Source organism: Polypterus senegalus, chromosome 12, assembly GCF_016835505.1.
Source record: "Polypterus senegalus isolate Bchr_013 chromosome 12, ASM1683550v1, whole genome shotgun sequence".
NCBI classification, from domain to species: Eukaryota; Metazoa; Chordata; class Cladistia; order Polypteriformes; family Polypteridae; genus Polypterus; species Polypterus senegalus.
Window position 1 is genome coordinate 134,249,322 of NC_053165.1, and position 17,794 is coordinate 134,267,115.

Below are 17,794 nucleotides of genomic sequence, written 5' to 3' on the forward strand. Positions count from 1 at the left end.
CTTTTACAAACACACCTGTAATTTTAAAGATGAGACAATGGAATAAAGTTGAAGCATAATTCTGTATATTATAGGGGGAAGAAACACAAAGTATACTCTAAGTCTAAAATCACAGGAAATGGCACCAGCAAATTAAAACTGTACATGAATTGTAATTCATGTCTGAACATGAAGCTTTGATGTAACAAATACATAAAACAAGTCAACACAAAATAAAAAAAAAAAAGAATAAAATGTTGACAGCCCTTACTGAAAGTATATAATCAATCTGTTGTGGTTCTGCTACCCTATTGCTGCTTGTGCAGCTTTGATTCTGTAACAGACATGCTAGGTATGAAGATTGTGTGATGGGATGTCAGTATTCCTTTGTTGTCCAAAAGTCATACATGATATTTAACTGAACAATTAAATTGGTTTGAGGGTCTGCATAATAAACTGCATGATAATAAATAGGTTCACTGGCCAATCAGTCTAAGAGAATCACAAGTAAATCTGGTTATAAAATCGGCATTTATTTAATTATAAAGTGCAAAAGACAATATAGAAATATTGAAACAGCATATGGTATATATTTTATGACTACTGGAAGCAACCAAAGCAAACATTGAGAGTTACATTTACTCATTTGGCTGACACCTTTATCCAATGCAACTTAAGACATTTATGATACAATTTTATTGGTTACACTTCTTTTGGTTTACCAATTGGAGCACGGGCAGGGGTCACACAGTGTCAGTAGCGGGATTTTTGAACCCACAACTTCAGGGTCTGAAGTTCAAAGTCTTAACTAACAAAGCAGAACTATACAAAAGCTCTAACAAATTTATTAGCACATTCAGAAATTGTATTTTTATTCTATATAACTACCCTTCTACTGCCATTTTTTATGGAAGGGTAACACTGTTACTGTATATTGGTGAAGAAACTCAAATTTTAATTACATTAATTTCCATGAAGTCACTACCCATGCTACCAGAAGTGGTGGCTTTTTGGTTCGGTCAAAACTTAAGTTTTTAAAATTGCTCTTCATTATACATCACTAAAATGTTGTACATTGTGTAATGACAATAAAAGGCATTCTATTCTATTTGGAAGGATGATTAAAAAGCTTTAATTGGGTTCTGCAGTTGCAACAATTCATTAGCTAACTAAATACAAAAGTAATTTGACTTTATAAATGTCACATAAATATGAAATGCAATTAGATAAACTGGAATTTAAAATATTCACCACATTTTATTAAAGACAAAAAAAATATAGCGTTAACTGAAAAAATAAATGGGCAAGTGGTTGTTTCTGTGCTTGCTTGCTCTCTATTTGTATATTTGGTATCAATACAAGCATGTGCGACCTTTGCCAAGTCATTTAACTTAAATCTACTACTAGCATACATAGAGGTGAGAGCCGACTGAAGTAGGCTGCACAGTATTCCACTATCCAGCCAACTTTTTCTCAACCTTGATATCTATGGGGCCAACATGAGAAAGCCTGTAAAGACAGCCATGGAGGCTTCTGAAGATGTGTTTAGGTGGCTATGGATTAGGCATGATCAATCCTAGCAAGGCCACCTGGGTGAGGAAGTGTGATCTTGAAAGACCCAAAACTCCTGCTAACCTCATGAACATCACTAAACGTGTCCATTTTTGCACTGCAAGATAGGTCAAGAATTTCATCCAAATGAGCAGGACTGGGTAAAAACAGATTTTCTGATTAATCATTATTTTTCATTTAAAATGGGTCAATACCAATTCTTAAAGTCTCAAGATTGATCTTGTAAATCTCTATCCTGCTCAATTACTATCAGTAGATTTTTATTTTTTCTTTTGTTTTTGGCATCCAATCCAGAAGATGGTGCTAATGTGCCTGTTAAGGCTTTCTATTGAAAAAGCACTTTACTATCTCACATTAAAATTGTGTGTCCTCTTTAAATGAAACCAGCGTCTTGGACACTTAAACCAGATGTGTGGACTTACTACGGGTTCAAACAGTGTGCTAGTTAAGAACAACTGGGTAAAAGCAAAGCCATATGTAAGCTGTGCAACTCAAATGTTAATTATTGATGAAACAACAAATTTGGGAAAACATTTACTATACATCATCCATAAATGCAATCTCAGTTGACATCCAAAAGAGTACATCCTAAACAATCTAGACTGGAGATGGTGGGTAGCTCCATGCTTCCGTTTAATTCACCTTGTGTCCAAAAAATTACAGATAAAAACTGCTATAGATTCTGTTAAGACAAGAGACCCTAAACCATTGTTGAAAATGAGGAAATACTGTAGTATGCTGTACCAAGCAGAAAGCAAATGAGTGAAGTTATTGTACAAAGACTTCAGGAAGGTCTTAAAGAAAGAAATGCCACATCTCTCAGTCCAGTGGAGAAAATAGCCCTGTAACTTGTGAAAATTGAATATCCAGGGCAGCAGATTCCTACATGACAATCACGCATTAAAAACAACTGGGCACCTGAGGTGGATGTGTTGCAGATAAGCATGCTACATGCCAGTCAAACCAGGAGCAACCTCGCTGCCTATATAAAGGAGCTGCTGAGATGACACGTTGTTCCTAAAACCTTTCAAGCATTTCCAATGCACTATTCCATTGTGTGACCACAACAATTGCAAGTTTGTGTGTTGCCAAGTCGAGTAAACAGTGCTTCACTTTTAGGATGCGGCTAGAAGTAATGGTATGGTGGAAAAGGTTTGCAATGCACCTCACCCAGCAAAGCAAGCAGACAATTATTCAAATTTTCAAAGCAGCCTGCCATACCAAACTCAGCGTGTACACAAAGCAGCCAACCTGAAGTAGTTCCATAATAGAAGATAATAACAGGCCAGTCCTTTTACTTGTATGTTCCATTCACTCAATGCCACCACCAACCAGCATCAGCTCTAGATTCTTGTTTTAAATTCTTCCTTTTTGTCCGAGGACTGTCAGGACACATTTTTAATACCAATTAACTTGATTGCTACAAGTGAGCAACTGAAGATATATGTAACTTGTAGAATTATAGAAAGACACAAGTCTTCCCACAGTATATTTAATTCTGAACAATACAATTCAAAGTTATTTTAAATGTCCAATAGGGGAATAAATTTGGCAAACAGTTTAGTACAGGGTTGCCCAATGTGTCGATCATATATCCTCCCTATGGCATTTGCCACTTGATTGACATACAGGGCGGCCAGGCTGATTTCTATTTTCTTCTAACACACTGGTCATCCTGCACACACGATCAAACGCGCGAGCTACTGCAAAACTCCGGCTATCTAAGTGATCTAGTTAGCCTTCCAATTTATATCGACTAAAGAAAGGATTTTTTTAAAAAAAAAATTGTTGTTTATGGGCTGGATGTGGAATTGGAAGAGGATTTTTTTCTTTCACAATGTCAAATTCGAAGTGCATTTTTCTAATCTGTCAATCTATCATTGCTATTCCAAGAAGAAAAATGTGGAAAGGCACTTTCGAACAGTTCATAAAAGCTACGAAACTGACTTCCTTCTGAAAAGCGATCTGAGAAAGAGAAAGGAGTAGGAACTAAAATCACAATTAATTGGACAGCCGTCATTTTTCACTCAGCTGAATTCAAAAGCAAAAGGCAGACACACTGAAGCATCATTTCGGGTGAGTCATTCGATCATTAAGCATAAGAAGTCCTTCCAAGATGGGGAGATGAAAAAAATTGCCTTCATTGAGGCAGATGGCTAGGGAGAAATTCCTGCTGAGATTTCAAGACACCTGGCCAGAGAAAAAGGAGTTTTTCCTTGTCATTAAACATGAAGAATACAAGCAACTTAATAATGATCAATGGCCGCTAGACTTGCCATTTTTTTCCAATCTGACCAATATGTTGAATGAGCTTAATTTACAGCTGCAAGGAAAAGAGAAAACCATGGTCGATATGATTAGCTCAGTTAATGCTTTCAAACGAAAAATGCAACGTCTGTCCTCAATGCTGCAGCACCTTGATTCGGGGAACATCCAAAACCTCGTGTCAGAGCTTTAGACGCAATGGAAGGCGCGTGCGCAACTTGACGGCATACGCTACACAGAGCAGATTGAAAATTGTCTGTCAGACTTTGTCTAATGTGGAAAGAAAGCAACAATTTGAGTGTTGCCCAATGTAGCAGAGTAAGAGTAGCGTTTCTTCTTCACAAATGTACTTAAGTAAAAGTAAAAAGTATGGTGCAGTAAAACTACTCCTAGAAGTACAATTTATTTAAAAAAGGTACTCAAGTAAATGTAACAGATTAAATGTCATTCATTACTACCCACATTGGGCATTGTGAATTGGAATCGAATTGGGACATCAGTGCTGTTGCACAGCCCTACAAATGAGCATTTTCTGGGTTGCTGGAACCTACCTAAGCTGCATTCTGTGGAAGGTAGATAAAGCACTGGACATTGTGCCAAGTCAATCATGGGGCCCGCTCATACACACACTAAGACCTGTTCTTTATTGTTGATTAACCTAAACTGTAATCTTTTGCAATATAGAACAAAACCCATGCAGACAAGGAGGGAACATGCAGACTCCACAAGGACAAGGACTGGGTGTATAGCTCAAACCCAGGACTACAGGGTGGTCCAGATCTAAATTATGCAGATCCAGATCATCTGGATGACTTTGATTTATGCAGGGACGATTCCAGCTCAGCGTAAAGACGATTCTTCATGTCGTCAGTTTGCACACTTCGATGGTCTGGGATTTTGAGTGATTTTCTATGTAATAAACTTAATACGCTTAATAAGCGTAATGAAAATTGCATAATTAGATCTGGACCACCCTATACTGTGCCATCCTACTAGCATACATTCATCACAAAAGTTAGACTAAATCACGTAATTTCTGAAGTATTTTTTAGGATTAAAGAGGTTTGAGAATGTAATGCTGTATAAGGAGAATATTTGCTATGAAATTTAGTATACTAAACACTTTAGTCATCGTGTTATGACATTTCTTTTCATTAAAGCACAATCTACTCTCAGTACATTGATTTATACAAAGAATAAATTAAGCATTTCTTCTCTTGACATGATTGCCCAAAGTCCCAAAACCAGAATTATATTGTAGAAGTTAGATGCCCACACCGTCTGATGAAACTATGCTCATACCTCTTGCACTGACGCTAGTAACTTACCCAAACTTGTGGGCTTGATGAGCTCATCCAACATGTCATAGAAAGGCAGCTTCTGGAGCTTAACGTCGGGGTGGACTGGATGCAGGGCTGGTGCGAGGTGGGGCAAATCCAGTTCATGTTTAGGCCCCAATAGGGACACAGGAAGCAGTGGTGATGTGGCAGTATGTCCATCATAAGTGAGCTGAGGGATAGGTGACAAGCCGGAAGGTAGGGTCGCAGTGGTAGAATGGACACCAGCGAGAGAAAGATCTGCTGGTGTGACGATTTTGGTGGGAAACCTCCTTCTGTAGAGTTCTTTGATTTTCATCTGCACAGCTGGGCTGCAGCCGGCCTTTAATAAATGCAGTGCTTTTGTTAGGAGTTCGTGTTTCCGTCCGTGTTTGTTGCGTCCAGCGTATCCCAACAGTACTTGCAGCTCTGAAACACGAAGGCTCATAACCATTTGCTGAAAAACAAAGAATAAAGGGTTGCTTAATAAATAATCAGATACTGTTTCAGATGTGATCATTTGCAATATAGTAACAGAGAACATGAACAGACATCTTACCCCGTGACACCCAGGAACCCCTATTTGGAACTCTATGAGTAGAACAAGGGATTTTTTATTTTAAGCTATTAACTATGGTTGCTTGTGTGTTGCTGGAAGAATCTAGGGAGTTGTGTGTCATAGATTTAAAAGAAATGATTATCAAAAACCTATATGAATATCAGGCACATTCATAAGACTGAGGAAATCTTGTATTTCTCTATGTTTGATTATTACTTCTCTATGTATTTGAGTCATGTATTATGCCAAGGTTACACATTTTTTTTCAATCTTGCATACCATATAGAATATGCAGCTTTTATGCTGATGGCTTGGCTGTAGTCACTAGGCCTGAAATGGAATCCAGGACCCACAAATTACAATTTGATTAGGGAGAACTGAAAGACTCACTGAATCTTAAGTGAAGACAAAAGAACGAAAGAAATGGTCTGTGGGGTAGCGGCATCATACTTGTATCATGAGTAGACATGAGTGGCAGTATCACCATGCAGTTACAATTTCTTTTAATATTTTCTTTTTATAAATCATGGATTAAAAAAAAAAACAGAAAAAAACAAAAAGCAATTTTTTGGTAAGCAAATCACCAGTAATGTTAAGTCTCATATCGATACATAAAAGTCAAACAGAAAAAGGACAGGGCAGTGTGAAAATGACACACTTTGTTCTTACCAAAATGACAGTACTGCAAATGGGCAGAGGAAACAGGAAGTTAAAACACGTATTTCAAATAAACTTGAAAATAAAGTACACTTTAACATATGGTACAACAATAAAGAGTAAATACATACTGTATATCTGCAACATTTGTTTTTCATAACTCTTAATTACATATGTTATTGTAAATTATGTACTGTACCCCTAAACAGCTGGCATAGCAATCAGTGTTGTTTAGAATGCATTTATTTACTTTAGGTTTCATACACTACGTATTTGGGATAAGAACATGGAAGATGTTTAAAAACAAAACATTTTCCTAAATCTAGAATGAATAGGTAAATGAAATAAATGAATAATGTATCTTAAATATAATAAGGTCCCCGATCCCTGCATTATGTGTTTGAACTTAAGCATAGTTTGAAAACTCCAGAGAGTTTGGATGTTCGTTACAGCCCTATTATATAGTTAGACAGTACTTAACTCCAAGGGGAAATCTAGCTTTTACTGAAACCAAAGAAATACAAACAACCCCCACCCTGCTACACACATACAAGAATTACTGAAAAAGAGGAAAAAAAAACATCTGATCACTCACAGTGAAGCATTATGTAAGTAGTTTTGCAGGAGCCCTAATAGCATTTCTTGACACACTTATGCTGAAAATTGTATTGGCAAAGTAAGTTAAACTAGTTTTAAAATGGCAAGAAAGATTGTCAGACTCTTGAAAAAATTAACAGATATCCGTTGACATAAGTTGGGTAGAAACACAGTTAAGAAATTTCAGAAAAAATCGATTGGTTCCTAAAAGAAAAATGTTAAGCCAAAAACAAAATCAAAAAGGTGCAAAATTAACTGAAGCCATTTAACTGGGGAATCTTATGAATATGTAAATTGTTAAGCCATCATACACTACACAAAAGTTCATCAGCTAAACAAGCTGCTGTCTGCAAGGGTGCCCTTATTTTAAATACACCTTGAATCCCATCTTGGAAGTCTCACACATATTCTAGTCATCTTAACATATACCTACTGTGTCTATGTTTAACATATACAGGATATGTAGGTACCAAACTACATGAAACTTTATGGAAGAAAGACTGTTACCCAAGTGCTGCCTTACTTTTTCAATGTGAGAAAAGCCATCATAAAATGATTGTGGACAAAAATCCTCTTAAGGCAAAGTGATAAAACTTAGGCAGGGTGGTGGTGGGGGGTGGAGCTGAAAAGGATTACCTTTTAATTCTTTTCTGGAATTATGTCTGGCATTTAGAAAGGAGAATCCAAATAATATTAACTACCAGGATTCATGCCATTTCACAATACTACCAGGTTTTTATTAACAACAGTATCAGTTGAAAATTTTCATCTTATATATCTCATTCAGTTTTATTATTATGGATTAATTTTTTATTGTCAAATCACTGAATTCTGAATCTTAGGTTTATCTACAGCATAATTAAGTCTCTAGAATAGTAGTCTATGATTTTTTTTTTCACAATACGATTGTAGGCGACTTCTTTGGCTTTAATCCTTCCAACAATGCTCTAACCTCTTTATCATAAGTTGACTTGAGGAGCTGCTTTCTTCATTCCTCTCTTTTAGTACTCTAATTTTAGCCATCCTTCTTTTGAAGCTAAACCCATCTTGAGTATTTGTTGCCAAAAAGCTCAATTTTTCGTTACAGTTCCAATCAAACTTCCAGTAGCATTTAGTAAAATCCAGGGGCTAACATTTGTGGTTAAAGAACAGAAAATCTTTTTTTTCTGGCATGCCGTCCACATAATCTGTTAGCATGGGGACGATGTCTGATGGTAGTTTTGGACATTTGGCGACCCTGTGATGATACTTTTTTCTATATTTTGCCAACAGTGATCTTTGGAGATTTCTTTTTATCTCTCTTACAATCCTGCTCACTATGTGTGGGAGCAGAATAAACTTGGGTCCCCCTTTCAGACAAGTTGGTAACAGTTCCAGCTGATTTGAACTTTTTACATATTGCCCTACCATAGATATGGCTATTTTCAAGCAAGTGTTAATTTTAATATAGACATGTCCTATGTTATGAAGGTCGACACAATTTTCACTCATTTGAATTGCACGTTTCCTCGTCTTTACAACGGTGATGAATAATTACGGGAAAATGGCCTTTGTGCAACCTTATGTTTATACTCCAGTAAAATAGGAAGTCATGGATTTCTGCTTGAAATTGTGTACATGCTCAAAGTACCTTAAAAGTCTGATATAAATGGAAAAAATGCTTCAGTTACACTTTGTTCATAAGAATTTTCTAGGCATGCCAATAATTGTGGCCTATGTGGTTTTTATTAAAAATAAATATTTTTGATTAAGTAAATTCACTCTGACAAAAATCTCAATTTAAGGTTGGTTTTCTATCTTTTTTTCAGTGCAAGATTAAGGCAATTAAGAGATTAAGGTGAGATTACAACCTTTTTTACTCATTTTTACTAGGAGAGCCAATAACTGGAGGGGACTGTATATAGCAAGACAGGCTCTCTCTCTCTCTGCAATGCTGTATACTGAAACAATATCAAATTCAGCACTGTACAGTCTAGTCAAATTAACATTAACAAGGGCATTTAAGTTTGCATTTATTCATCTCTTTTCTGATTTATTTATCTTAATGTAAATTTATAGTTCACACAGAGACTAACAATGACAATGATTATTTTTATGTTTTCATTATACAGTACTTATGTGCATTTCAATCAACAACAAAAAAAAAAAGAAGAAAATATAAAAAGAAAATGAAGTTATAAATTCTGGGGTTCCTAAAGCTGATGTCTTCTGTGGTGACATTTGTAGTTTTAATAAGAATTATTAGAAACAAGCACTGCAAAGACCTTGTTCACAATTAGTCAATAACATTACACACAGCATGTTACCCTATGTGTTGCCTCTAGCTACATTATTCTAGTATCATGCAAATCTATTTTATGCACATTTCATGCTATTTGTCGTTACATGATTTAGAAACTACTAAATGCTCTGAATCATTGCCAGATTTCTACTTTTTATGCAATAACTTTCAATGAGGTTTCCAAAACATACTGAGTTTACACCAAACCAGCATCAGAGAGAGAAAATGTCCAGTCTTCTGTGAAATCCTTTGTCTAAAAACATAGCAACAGCTGTAAGGAGTACACCAGGTAAGCGGATTTGCGTTTACTTTTAACAACAGTGAAGTTCTACATTTTAATACTCTATAGTTATCATAGCACCAGCAAGTGGTGACACGTTTGTGAGACATGCAGGTAAGAATTTCATATGACACATGACTATGTTGATACTTTTACTACTACTAATACAGCAAAGCTCATCCCTATAACATACCTATAAGAATGTCTGCAGTTGTGCAAGTATTATGACTGATTAATAAACAAAATAGCAGTCAGATACTACGGAACACAATCAAACATTTTCACAAACACTGATAACTTCATTAGGTAATATTTAGTTTCACCTAACTCAACCTTTCTCTAAAAGTTTTAACAAATGCTCTCGAGGGGGAAGAAAATCTGAGTAATTTCTAAAAACAAAAGGCAGGCATAATTAAACTAAGCAAATTAGGGAAAAAACAGAGGTCAGTCATCTCTGACCTTTTTAAACTCAGATGCACCATTCTCAATCCTGGCAAGCACCCAGATGAAAACAAGATGGAAAATGTATGCATGGCATAACATTAGGGTGCATTAAGGGAGTTAGTCAACAGATCTGAAAGTTGAATAATTTTTAATTTCTTTTAGTTACTTCATAAGACAGTCAGTTTTCACATTTTTTACAAATAGTTTTGTAATGTCATGCATTAAAAAAAATACAACAAAAACAGAATGCAACTGCATGAATTGGCAGACTACAATAAATACGCACTTTTTAACTATACTTTACAATGTCACGTAGTTAAAAATGTAGCCCAAATAAGTTTTTGGTTGCTCAACAGCTTTAATAAAACAGAAGATTCCTATTCAGGAGAGGTACAATTTAATCAGTTGATGTCCTATTATTAGGTGTCAGTTGTGGAGGGTCCTTGACCACTTATTGTTCAAATTTCTGGATAACATTTTTGAAAGAAGTACTGAAAAGACAGTTAATATCTCTGTTAAAGTCTCAAGATAAAATTTTTGGCTGCTTCAAGTCATGATGAAAAAAGGCCTAGAGCTTTGCCGATAAATATTAAGAGTCAGAGAAATACTTAATCAACCTAATGTGCAGAAAATATAGCTATTTTAGGGTAAAATAAATACTTTTGTTGACTGAATGAAACTTGCATAATTCCATAATTCATTTTTAAAGAAGCGACTTATTTTTTGTTGACTTACCTCAAGTAGCAAAGGAAGTGACCTGGTATATACATAGCTTGTATTGGGCATTTGTTTTGCTGTCAGCAATGGCTATTGGACGAGTAAAAGGGAATAGCATACAAAAATATACAAGCTGAAGTGACCCCACTCAAGGTGAATTTGAAACAGTAAATTAATCCATAATTGAATTCACACAGAACGATTCTCTGTTTTAAGACAGACGAGTTTGAAAATCAGGCAATGAGTGATTTTGAAATTTCAAAACTTTGTACATTGTGATGTATTCAAAATATCTCAATGAAAAGGGTATTTCCCAAACTAATTTGCTTAAAGAATAAGTGTGCTCAATTTCAACAAAGTCGGTATACTGGTAGCCAAGTTGTTTTATGTGGATGGACAGACAGACAGACTGATCACACCTAAAAGAAAAACTTTCACATTGAGAACATGTATATTAAAATCAGATTTAATACAGTTGGCACAGATATGTCAAATACAAACATTTGAAGATCAAGTTACTTAAAGTACAAGAGACTAAATAAGGATCTTAAATAATGATTTAAGCACAAACAATCAGACATCCCTGTTTAGAAACCTATTGACATTCATAGTTATTGTTGTCTCCTTACATAGATGTGTATTTATGTATGCATGTAACATTGCTTGGTCTTATATTGTCGCTTAGTGTCAAAATTATAAATTAGAGCCATGCTTTAAGGCTCTTTTTTGCAAAATGCACTACAGAAGTAAAAATTAAGAGGATTGTGGTTAAAATCAAACACCTTGATGAGTTTTACAAATGGCTAGATGAAACACAACTTAATGATTTCCTGTATCTTAAGCATTTTCCTTAAGATTGTAGTTTAATTCAACTTGTAAATGTCTGAATATTTCTGCAATTTTTACATCCAAAGGAAAACTCAGCTGTACATGTAATAAAAATGTTTCAAAATGAAGCAGCACTATGTGAAATTAAGGGGTGTTACTGATGTAACGTTCTATTCATTCTGAAGTACATGCTGGTGTATTTCAGTAAACAACCAAATATTTTCTCATTTATCTATAATCAAAAAAAGTCTTAAATTCTTAAAACACTGTAAATAAACACAATCATATAATAAAGGATACAAACCAAAATCTAACTGCATGCAGTGTGTATTAAGAGGAGGGATATTTACAATGCTGTACAAGTAACAGTACTACTACTAGTACATGATAAATTGTGTTCTTGATGCCCATCAATGTTTTTATTGCGGTTTCAAAAATTGACAGTCTAGTCTAATTTTGGAGTAAGAATAAATGAATTACTCTAACAACTAATCACAAATTAAAATAAACATTTTCTTTCTGAGACATAGATACAAATAATTTAGTTTATCCCCAACACAGATATTGTAAATGCTAATGTCTTGTTAAATTATGTGTCACTATTAATTCCACAGCATAACTTCGATGTTATTATAGCTAAATATATTTATGACCTAACAATGCTAATATTTCACAAACATCGTATTAAGTCCTGAGTGGAAAATCTTACTAACTTTTTTTTTTTTATGCACATGTCCCAAAGCTACAACATATAAATATGAGGCAGGCAGACAGTAAGCACCCAGTTGCTTATGACCTTAAAATTTAAACTAAAGGTTGTTAGATTTATCCAGATCTCTGACTTGTGTTTGTTTTAAAGAGAAAAGCAAAATTAAAAAGCATAGCTTACTTAATATAACAATATAAATACTTCCACGTAAAAAGTCACCAAACACTATGTACCACTGCTATCCGTAAGATGGCAGCAACAGCACATATTGTGTTAAGATCTAAAACTGATTGATATACTTATTCATAAGCATTTAAACAATAATGGCTATGTTCAGATTTGCTTTGTTATTTCAGTCAATTTAACAAAACGTTTACAGCCATAATTGCTTTAGGGTTGAGAATAATTAGAACTGAATATTGCCTCTTCAAACCACACAAGCCTTTGCTGCGAAGAGTAAGTGTCAAGTGCCGTTTTATTTTAACATCTCAAGAATAAGGATTAGCTCAAATGCTGCAGCAGCATTAATTTCATTTGTACTATTTCAAGTGGGATAAGTGTTGTCCTGGGGAGCTGACAGGACTTTTTCCAGATGTCAAGTGGTGAACAATGTGCTTCCACAGTGGATGCTTTACAATACAGGCAGTAGAAGTCAACAGTTCCCTAGAGCAGGAGCTCTCAATGTAGCTAATACTATAGCACTGAGGTTTCTCAGTAATCGAAAAAAACATAACCCTACACCTCCCTCCCCAATTACAATCTTCAAAAGGCACTTGGATGTTCTGTGGGCAAGTATCAGGCAATAAACTCATATGGACTGGAGTGATTTGTGTAATCACATGGATGCTATTTCAAATGGAATGCTGGCAATTTTGAATTAACTAAGAACAATGGCAGAGATCTGAAGCTATTCTGTAGCAAGTGTCATCTGAACTATAACATACTTTTAATGCTACATAAAAAAAGAGCTAAATTGTTCCAGCCAATGCACCCATTACATTTTGAAAGAAAGCAATCAATTCTAGTTTTTACACTGTACATAAGGTTCTTTTCCTATGTCAAAATGAATTTAAAGTTTTATTTTGCTGCTCCATATGCTCCATTCTGATATGTACTTGCTCTGAAGTACAGTTTAATAGTTTGTATTGGTTGACATTAATTGTATACTATACAACAAAACAGTAGGTGACCAAAAGATTTGGAATGTAAACCTTTAAAGGGGTATTCTATGGTGTTAATTTGTAAGTCACCAAACAGTAGCCCCTATGTGCTAAAACATATGAATTACAAGCTTCTAGTTATAAAAAAAAAAAAATCAAGAATCATAATATGATTACATTTCTAAAGCTACGGAAAACCATGTACCTTCAGAAGTTCTTTCTTGCCTAGCCAACGTGTATCAGGAACAGTCCCCTTCATATGCCATAGTCAAGAAATGGACTAAAGAATTCCGTTTTGGTAGGACACGTCTCGAAGATGACCCGCAGTCTGGCTGGCCTTCGACATTGATGACAGAAGAAAATGTTGCTACTGTGAAGAAAATTGTATTGACAACCCAAAGAATAATGGAGTGTAATATAGCAGACAATATAGGGATTACTTATGGGTGGACTGAATCCATTCTTTATGAACAATTAGAAACGAGAAAGGTCTCTGTACATTTGGTAGGGTATCCAAAATTTATTTTGACTCCTGAAATGAAGCATTACTACTGCATTAACTATTTCAAGGATAATCTTGACCCAAATTATTCAGATTGAGGGGAACTTAAAATACTATATTACTTCATAACTTGGGAGGTCCCTTGGAATAATCTATGTGACTTTTAACTTAATAAAAAAAAGAGAAAAAAAAAGGAAACAATATAGGCATAACGATTCTCCAACAACAAAGTAATTTAAAATATAAACAAATGCCACTTATACAAAGAGGACAATATGATGTTGAGCATGTTGTTAAACTCAAATCCTGGACAGGTGTAGGTTCTCTTTCTAGCCACTTTCTTGCTTAGTAAACAATAATGCTTCTAATGGATCACCCTTCTTTTGCCTTTAATTTAATTGACTTGCTTTTTAAGTTTCAAAACACCTCATCGTTACTCAAGTTTTCTTAGCCAGCAGCTAAACAATAATGAGATGGAAAGTGAGCAAGCAGTTTTGTAACTGTCTGCTGTGACAAAACGAGAGCACTAACAAGCCATAGAATTAAATAACATGTTTCATTAAGATCAAGAACTAACTTTTGGAGCAAAAAAAGGTAGCCCTCTGGGAAATGAGTTTTGAACTCCAGAGTTAGCTAGTGATCTGTTGGCTCACTTTGCATCTTTACTAAGGTGAAAATAAATAAGTGGTTCTGAATCTTAAAAAACAAATAAATGAAAATGTATGGAACATAGTAATTGCTTACTAATTAAGAAAATGGCTGAAACAAAAACCTACAGACACTGTGGCCTTCCAGGCCTGGAGTTTGAAACCTCTGATATAGTCAAATATTGATAATATGGTAGAACCAGTTATCATAACTGGTCAATATTACAATGATTTGATTTGGTGTTTGCATCATTCAATATGGTAATGCAATGAGAAAAAACTGTTGATTACTCTTCTATTTCATGGTAATGTTTTATTGCACTTTCAGGACTTTTCATTGGCTGCTCTGTAAAAGTGTAGATCTGAAGTTTACTGCATCCACAATAACATGCATGTATACTTTATTCATGTAGTCAGGATAAGGAGGTTAGAATGCAAATGAACCTCTGAAAAACACGGTATAAACAAACAAGTAATTTTATGTTTATAATTTGACATCAGTATTCTAATTAATATGGTTTCACCATAAGAGGATGTAGTGGCATTTTGTTTTTCTAAAAACAGCGCTTGACGATTATTTCAGGCATTGTGGTGCATATGCACAGGAGCTTTAAGGGGGGAGAATGCAAAACAGTAATTGCTGGTTAGAGCACTTTTTCCTGAACGTAGATGTTACAGTTATAAGAATCATTTTAGGTTATGTGTCCAAATAGGAAGTAAATATATTGAAACATGAGAAAGTCAAAGGAATCAGCTGGGAACAGTAGTGGGAAAAAGAAAGAAAGAAGAAGGAAAAAAAAAAAAAAAGTACAGCGAAGAGCTCCACTCCAGACCAAGCACTATGCGACTACCACCTGTTCCCCATTTCGTAGGGCTGCCTCTTTGGAACGAGCTACATCAATAATGAAGATATCAAGTCAGCTACTGCACAAGAAAGTGAGATTGTGCATGCATAAAAACATTTGAGCGGCTTAAGAAATATTTATTATAAACAATAAAATGTATTAAAATTCACAGAAATTACATAAGAAAATTGACAAACTAGAGAAGACAATTCAGTCAATCAAGCTTGACTGTTTAGCTAATAGCTGTACAGTACTAGTATCGCATCAGTATATTTCTTAAAGGTTGTCAAAGTTTCTCCTTCAACTGCCTGATATGGTAGTTTGTTCCCCATTCTGACAACTCTTTGAATTAAGAAGTGCTTCCTGACTTCAGTCTTAAAAACAATTATACTTAAATTCAAGAATCTACTGCTGAATCTAATCTTTGAGAATTTTGAAGATGTAGGTTATGTATTCAGGAAGCCTCCTCAGCTTAAGAATAAACAGGTTTAATTTTCTGAGCCTGTCGGACCTGAACATGTCCCAAATTCCGGAATGCACCTGGCTGCTCTCCTCTGCAAAGCTTCAAGTGCTGCTATAATATCTATTTTGTAGTGTGGTAACAAGAAATGCAACACAATACTCTAGGTGCAGTCTCCGTAGTACATTATAAAGTCTAAACATAATTCCCATGATTTATATTCCAACAGTTTTTAACGATAAAAAGGTAAATATTAGATTTTAACTGCTTCTGCACACTGCTTAGACGACGAGTGCCTCTCATTCTGTATTTATAAATGATGTTCCTTTTCCTCCCCGTGTGTGGAACTTTTCCAAGTGTTTGTCCAGTTCTGAAAATTGTTCATCTTTTTGAATTACATTTGATGTTTCCCCGGTATCCGATCTCTCCAAATTTAGCATCACAAGCAAATTCAAAATTTATTAACTACACCAGAATCTATGTCATTAAAAGAAATTTTCATAAGTAGCAGTACAACAATAGACCCTTGAAGGACTCCAGTGATGACCCTCTCTACATGCAGCATACTCGACTAATCTGTACTCGTCTTCTAGTTGACCAACATGAAATGCAATATTTTGGATTAATATGGAACAAAATAATTCCTTTCATTTTTGTTTTCTTTGAAATAGCTCAGGTTCAAAACAATGAAGAACAACATTCCAGGCTCTGAGACATTGGGTATATACTGAAAATGGCACTATTGTGTGACTGTAGAGAGACTGATTGTGCTGGAAAATACATTTCCACGTGAAAAATCCAAAAAATGAATAAAAAAAATAAATAAATCCTGAGAACAAGTCATATACACTGTTGGTGATCATAATCTTGCATTGAATAACTACTGTATACATAATCCGTAGTTTATCTACATCTACTACATAATTTTCTAAAAAGCAAGTTTTTCTCCCCAAGCTCTTCTCACTTTAGTATTTCATATTTTACATGTATTAGAAACTAATACCATGAAGAGAAACAGTTTTCACCATAAGGATATTAAAAGTGATTCTACACATTAAGGATTGCTTCTAGTAGCACCATAATAAGAGGACTTAGTAATAAAGTAAAATGCATTTTGTTACCAGTGGGAACATTTCTAGTTTCTAGACTTGTACCACCGCAGAATATATCCAGAAATTCAATATTTCTAGGAAGAATGTCAAATGAAATAAAGAGAAATAAAAAACAATTAAGAGGTACACCCAAAAGGACTTTTCTTTTTTTTAGGGGGAGGGGAATCTTTTTCCCCACTCTTGGTCTTTCACCTAATCCTATTGCACTCTATCAAGTACTCATATACAAATATGCTGTGATGCAGAATATATAGTGCTTTATAGTTTGAAGCATGTGTACCAAAATTATTTCAAGTACAAAGACCAAAAGCCAATACAGGCAAGATGACATCAAAACAAAAATAAGGTTTACTATGAACTCAATATGGTCAAGGAGTATACAAGTATGCAAAAGACACTATAAAAAGAGAAAATAGACTACCACTGGTCTGTGGGTGTAGCACCTGATGACTGACTGAAGCTTGCACCTTCTACAGCACTACAGCTGTACAAATATGGAGCATTAAATCAATAAAAACAAACATTCACACACAAATATTTTATATTTTATATTTAATATTTTATATTCACACATACACATATATTCTTCATGGTGAAAAATAGGTACATTTTAGCTATGAAGAGATGCACATAGTCAGCAGCAATACTCAGATAGGCCACGGGATTCAAGTGTCAAGTGATTGGCATTAATTGGCACAACCACTATACCACTCTCACCAGCCTAGGTTCACAGCAGTGCTATTTTACCCTACTTTTAATTTTTTAATTAATTAATTATTATTATTTTTTTTTTTTAAACTACCATTATCCTGAGGGATCCTTTATTTACTCAACCCGAGGGGATTTAATTACAGTATATGCCAG

General features: G+C 34.8%; 1 protein-coding gene across 2 annotated transcripts in view; it reads right to left on the reverse strand.

Annotated features, from left to right (window-relative positions):
• pias1b (protein inhibitor of activated STAT, 1b) overlaps positions 1-17,794 on the reverse strand; it is a 91,326-nt gene that overhangs the window by 31,704 nt on the left and 41,828 nt on the right. The window contains exons 1-2 of one of the 2 annotated variants that reach the window (XM_039773498.1): positions 13,570-13,734; positions 5,145-5,589 (exon numbers count right to left, since the gene is read on the reverse strand). In XM_039773498.1, coding sequence (XP_039629432.1) covers positions 5,145-5,589; positions 13,570-13,623 — 499 coding nt within the window. In that variant the 5' untranslated portion in view covers positions 13,624-13,734. Of the gene's footprint in view, positions 1-5,144; positions 5,590-13,569; positions 13,735-17,794 lie in introns of those variants that run through there. The other variant, XM_039773500.1, reaches the window with a different exon arrangement.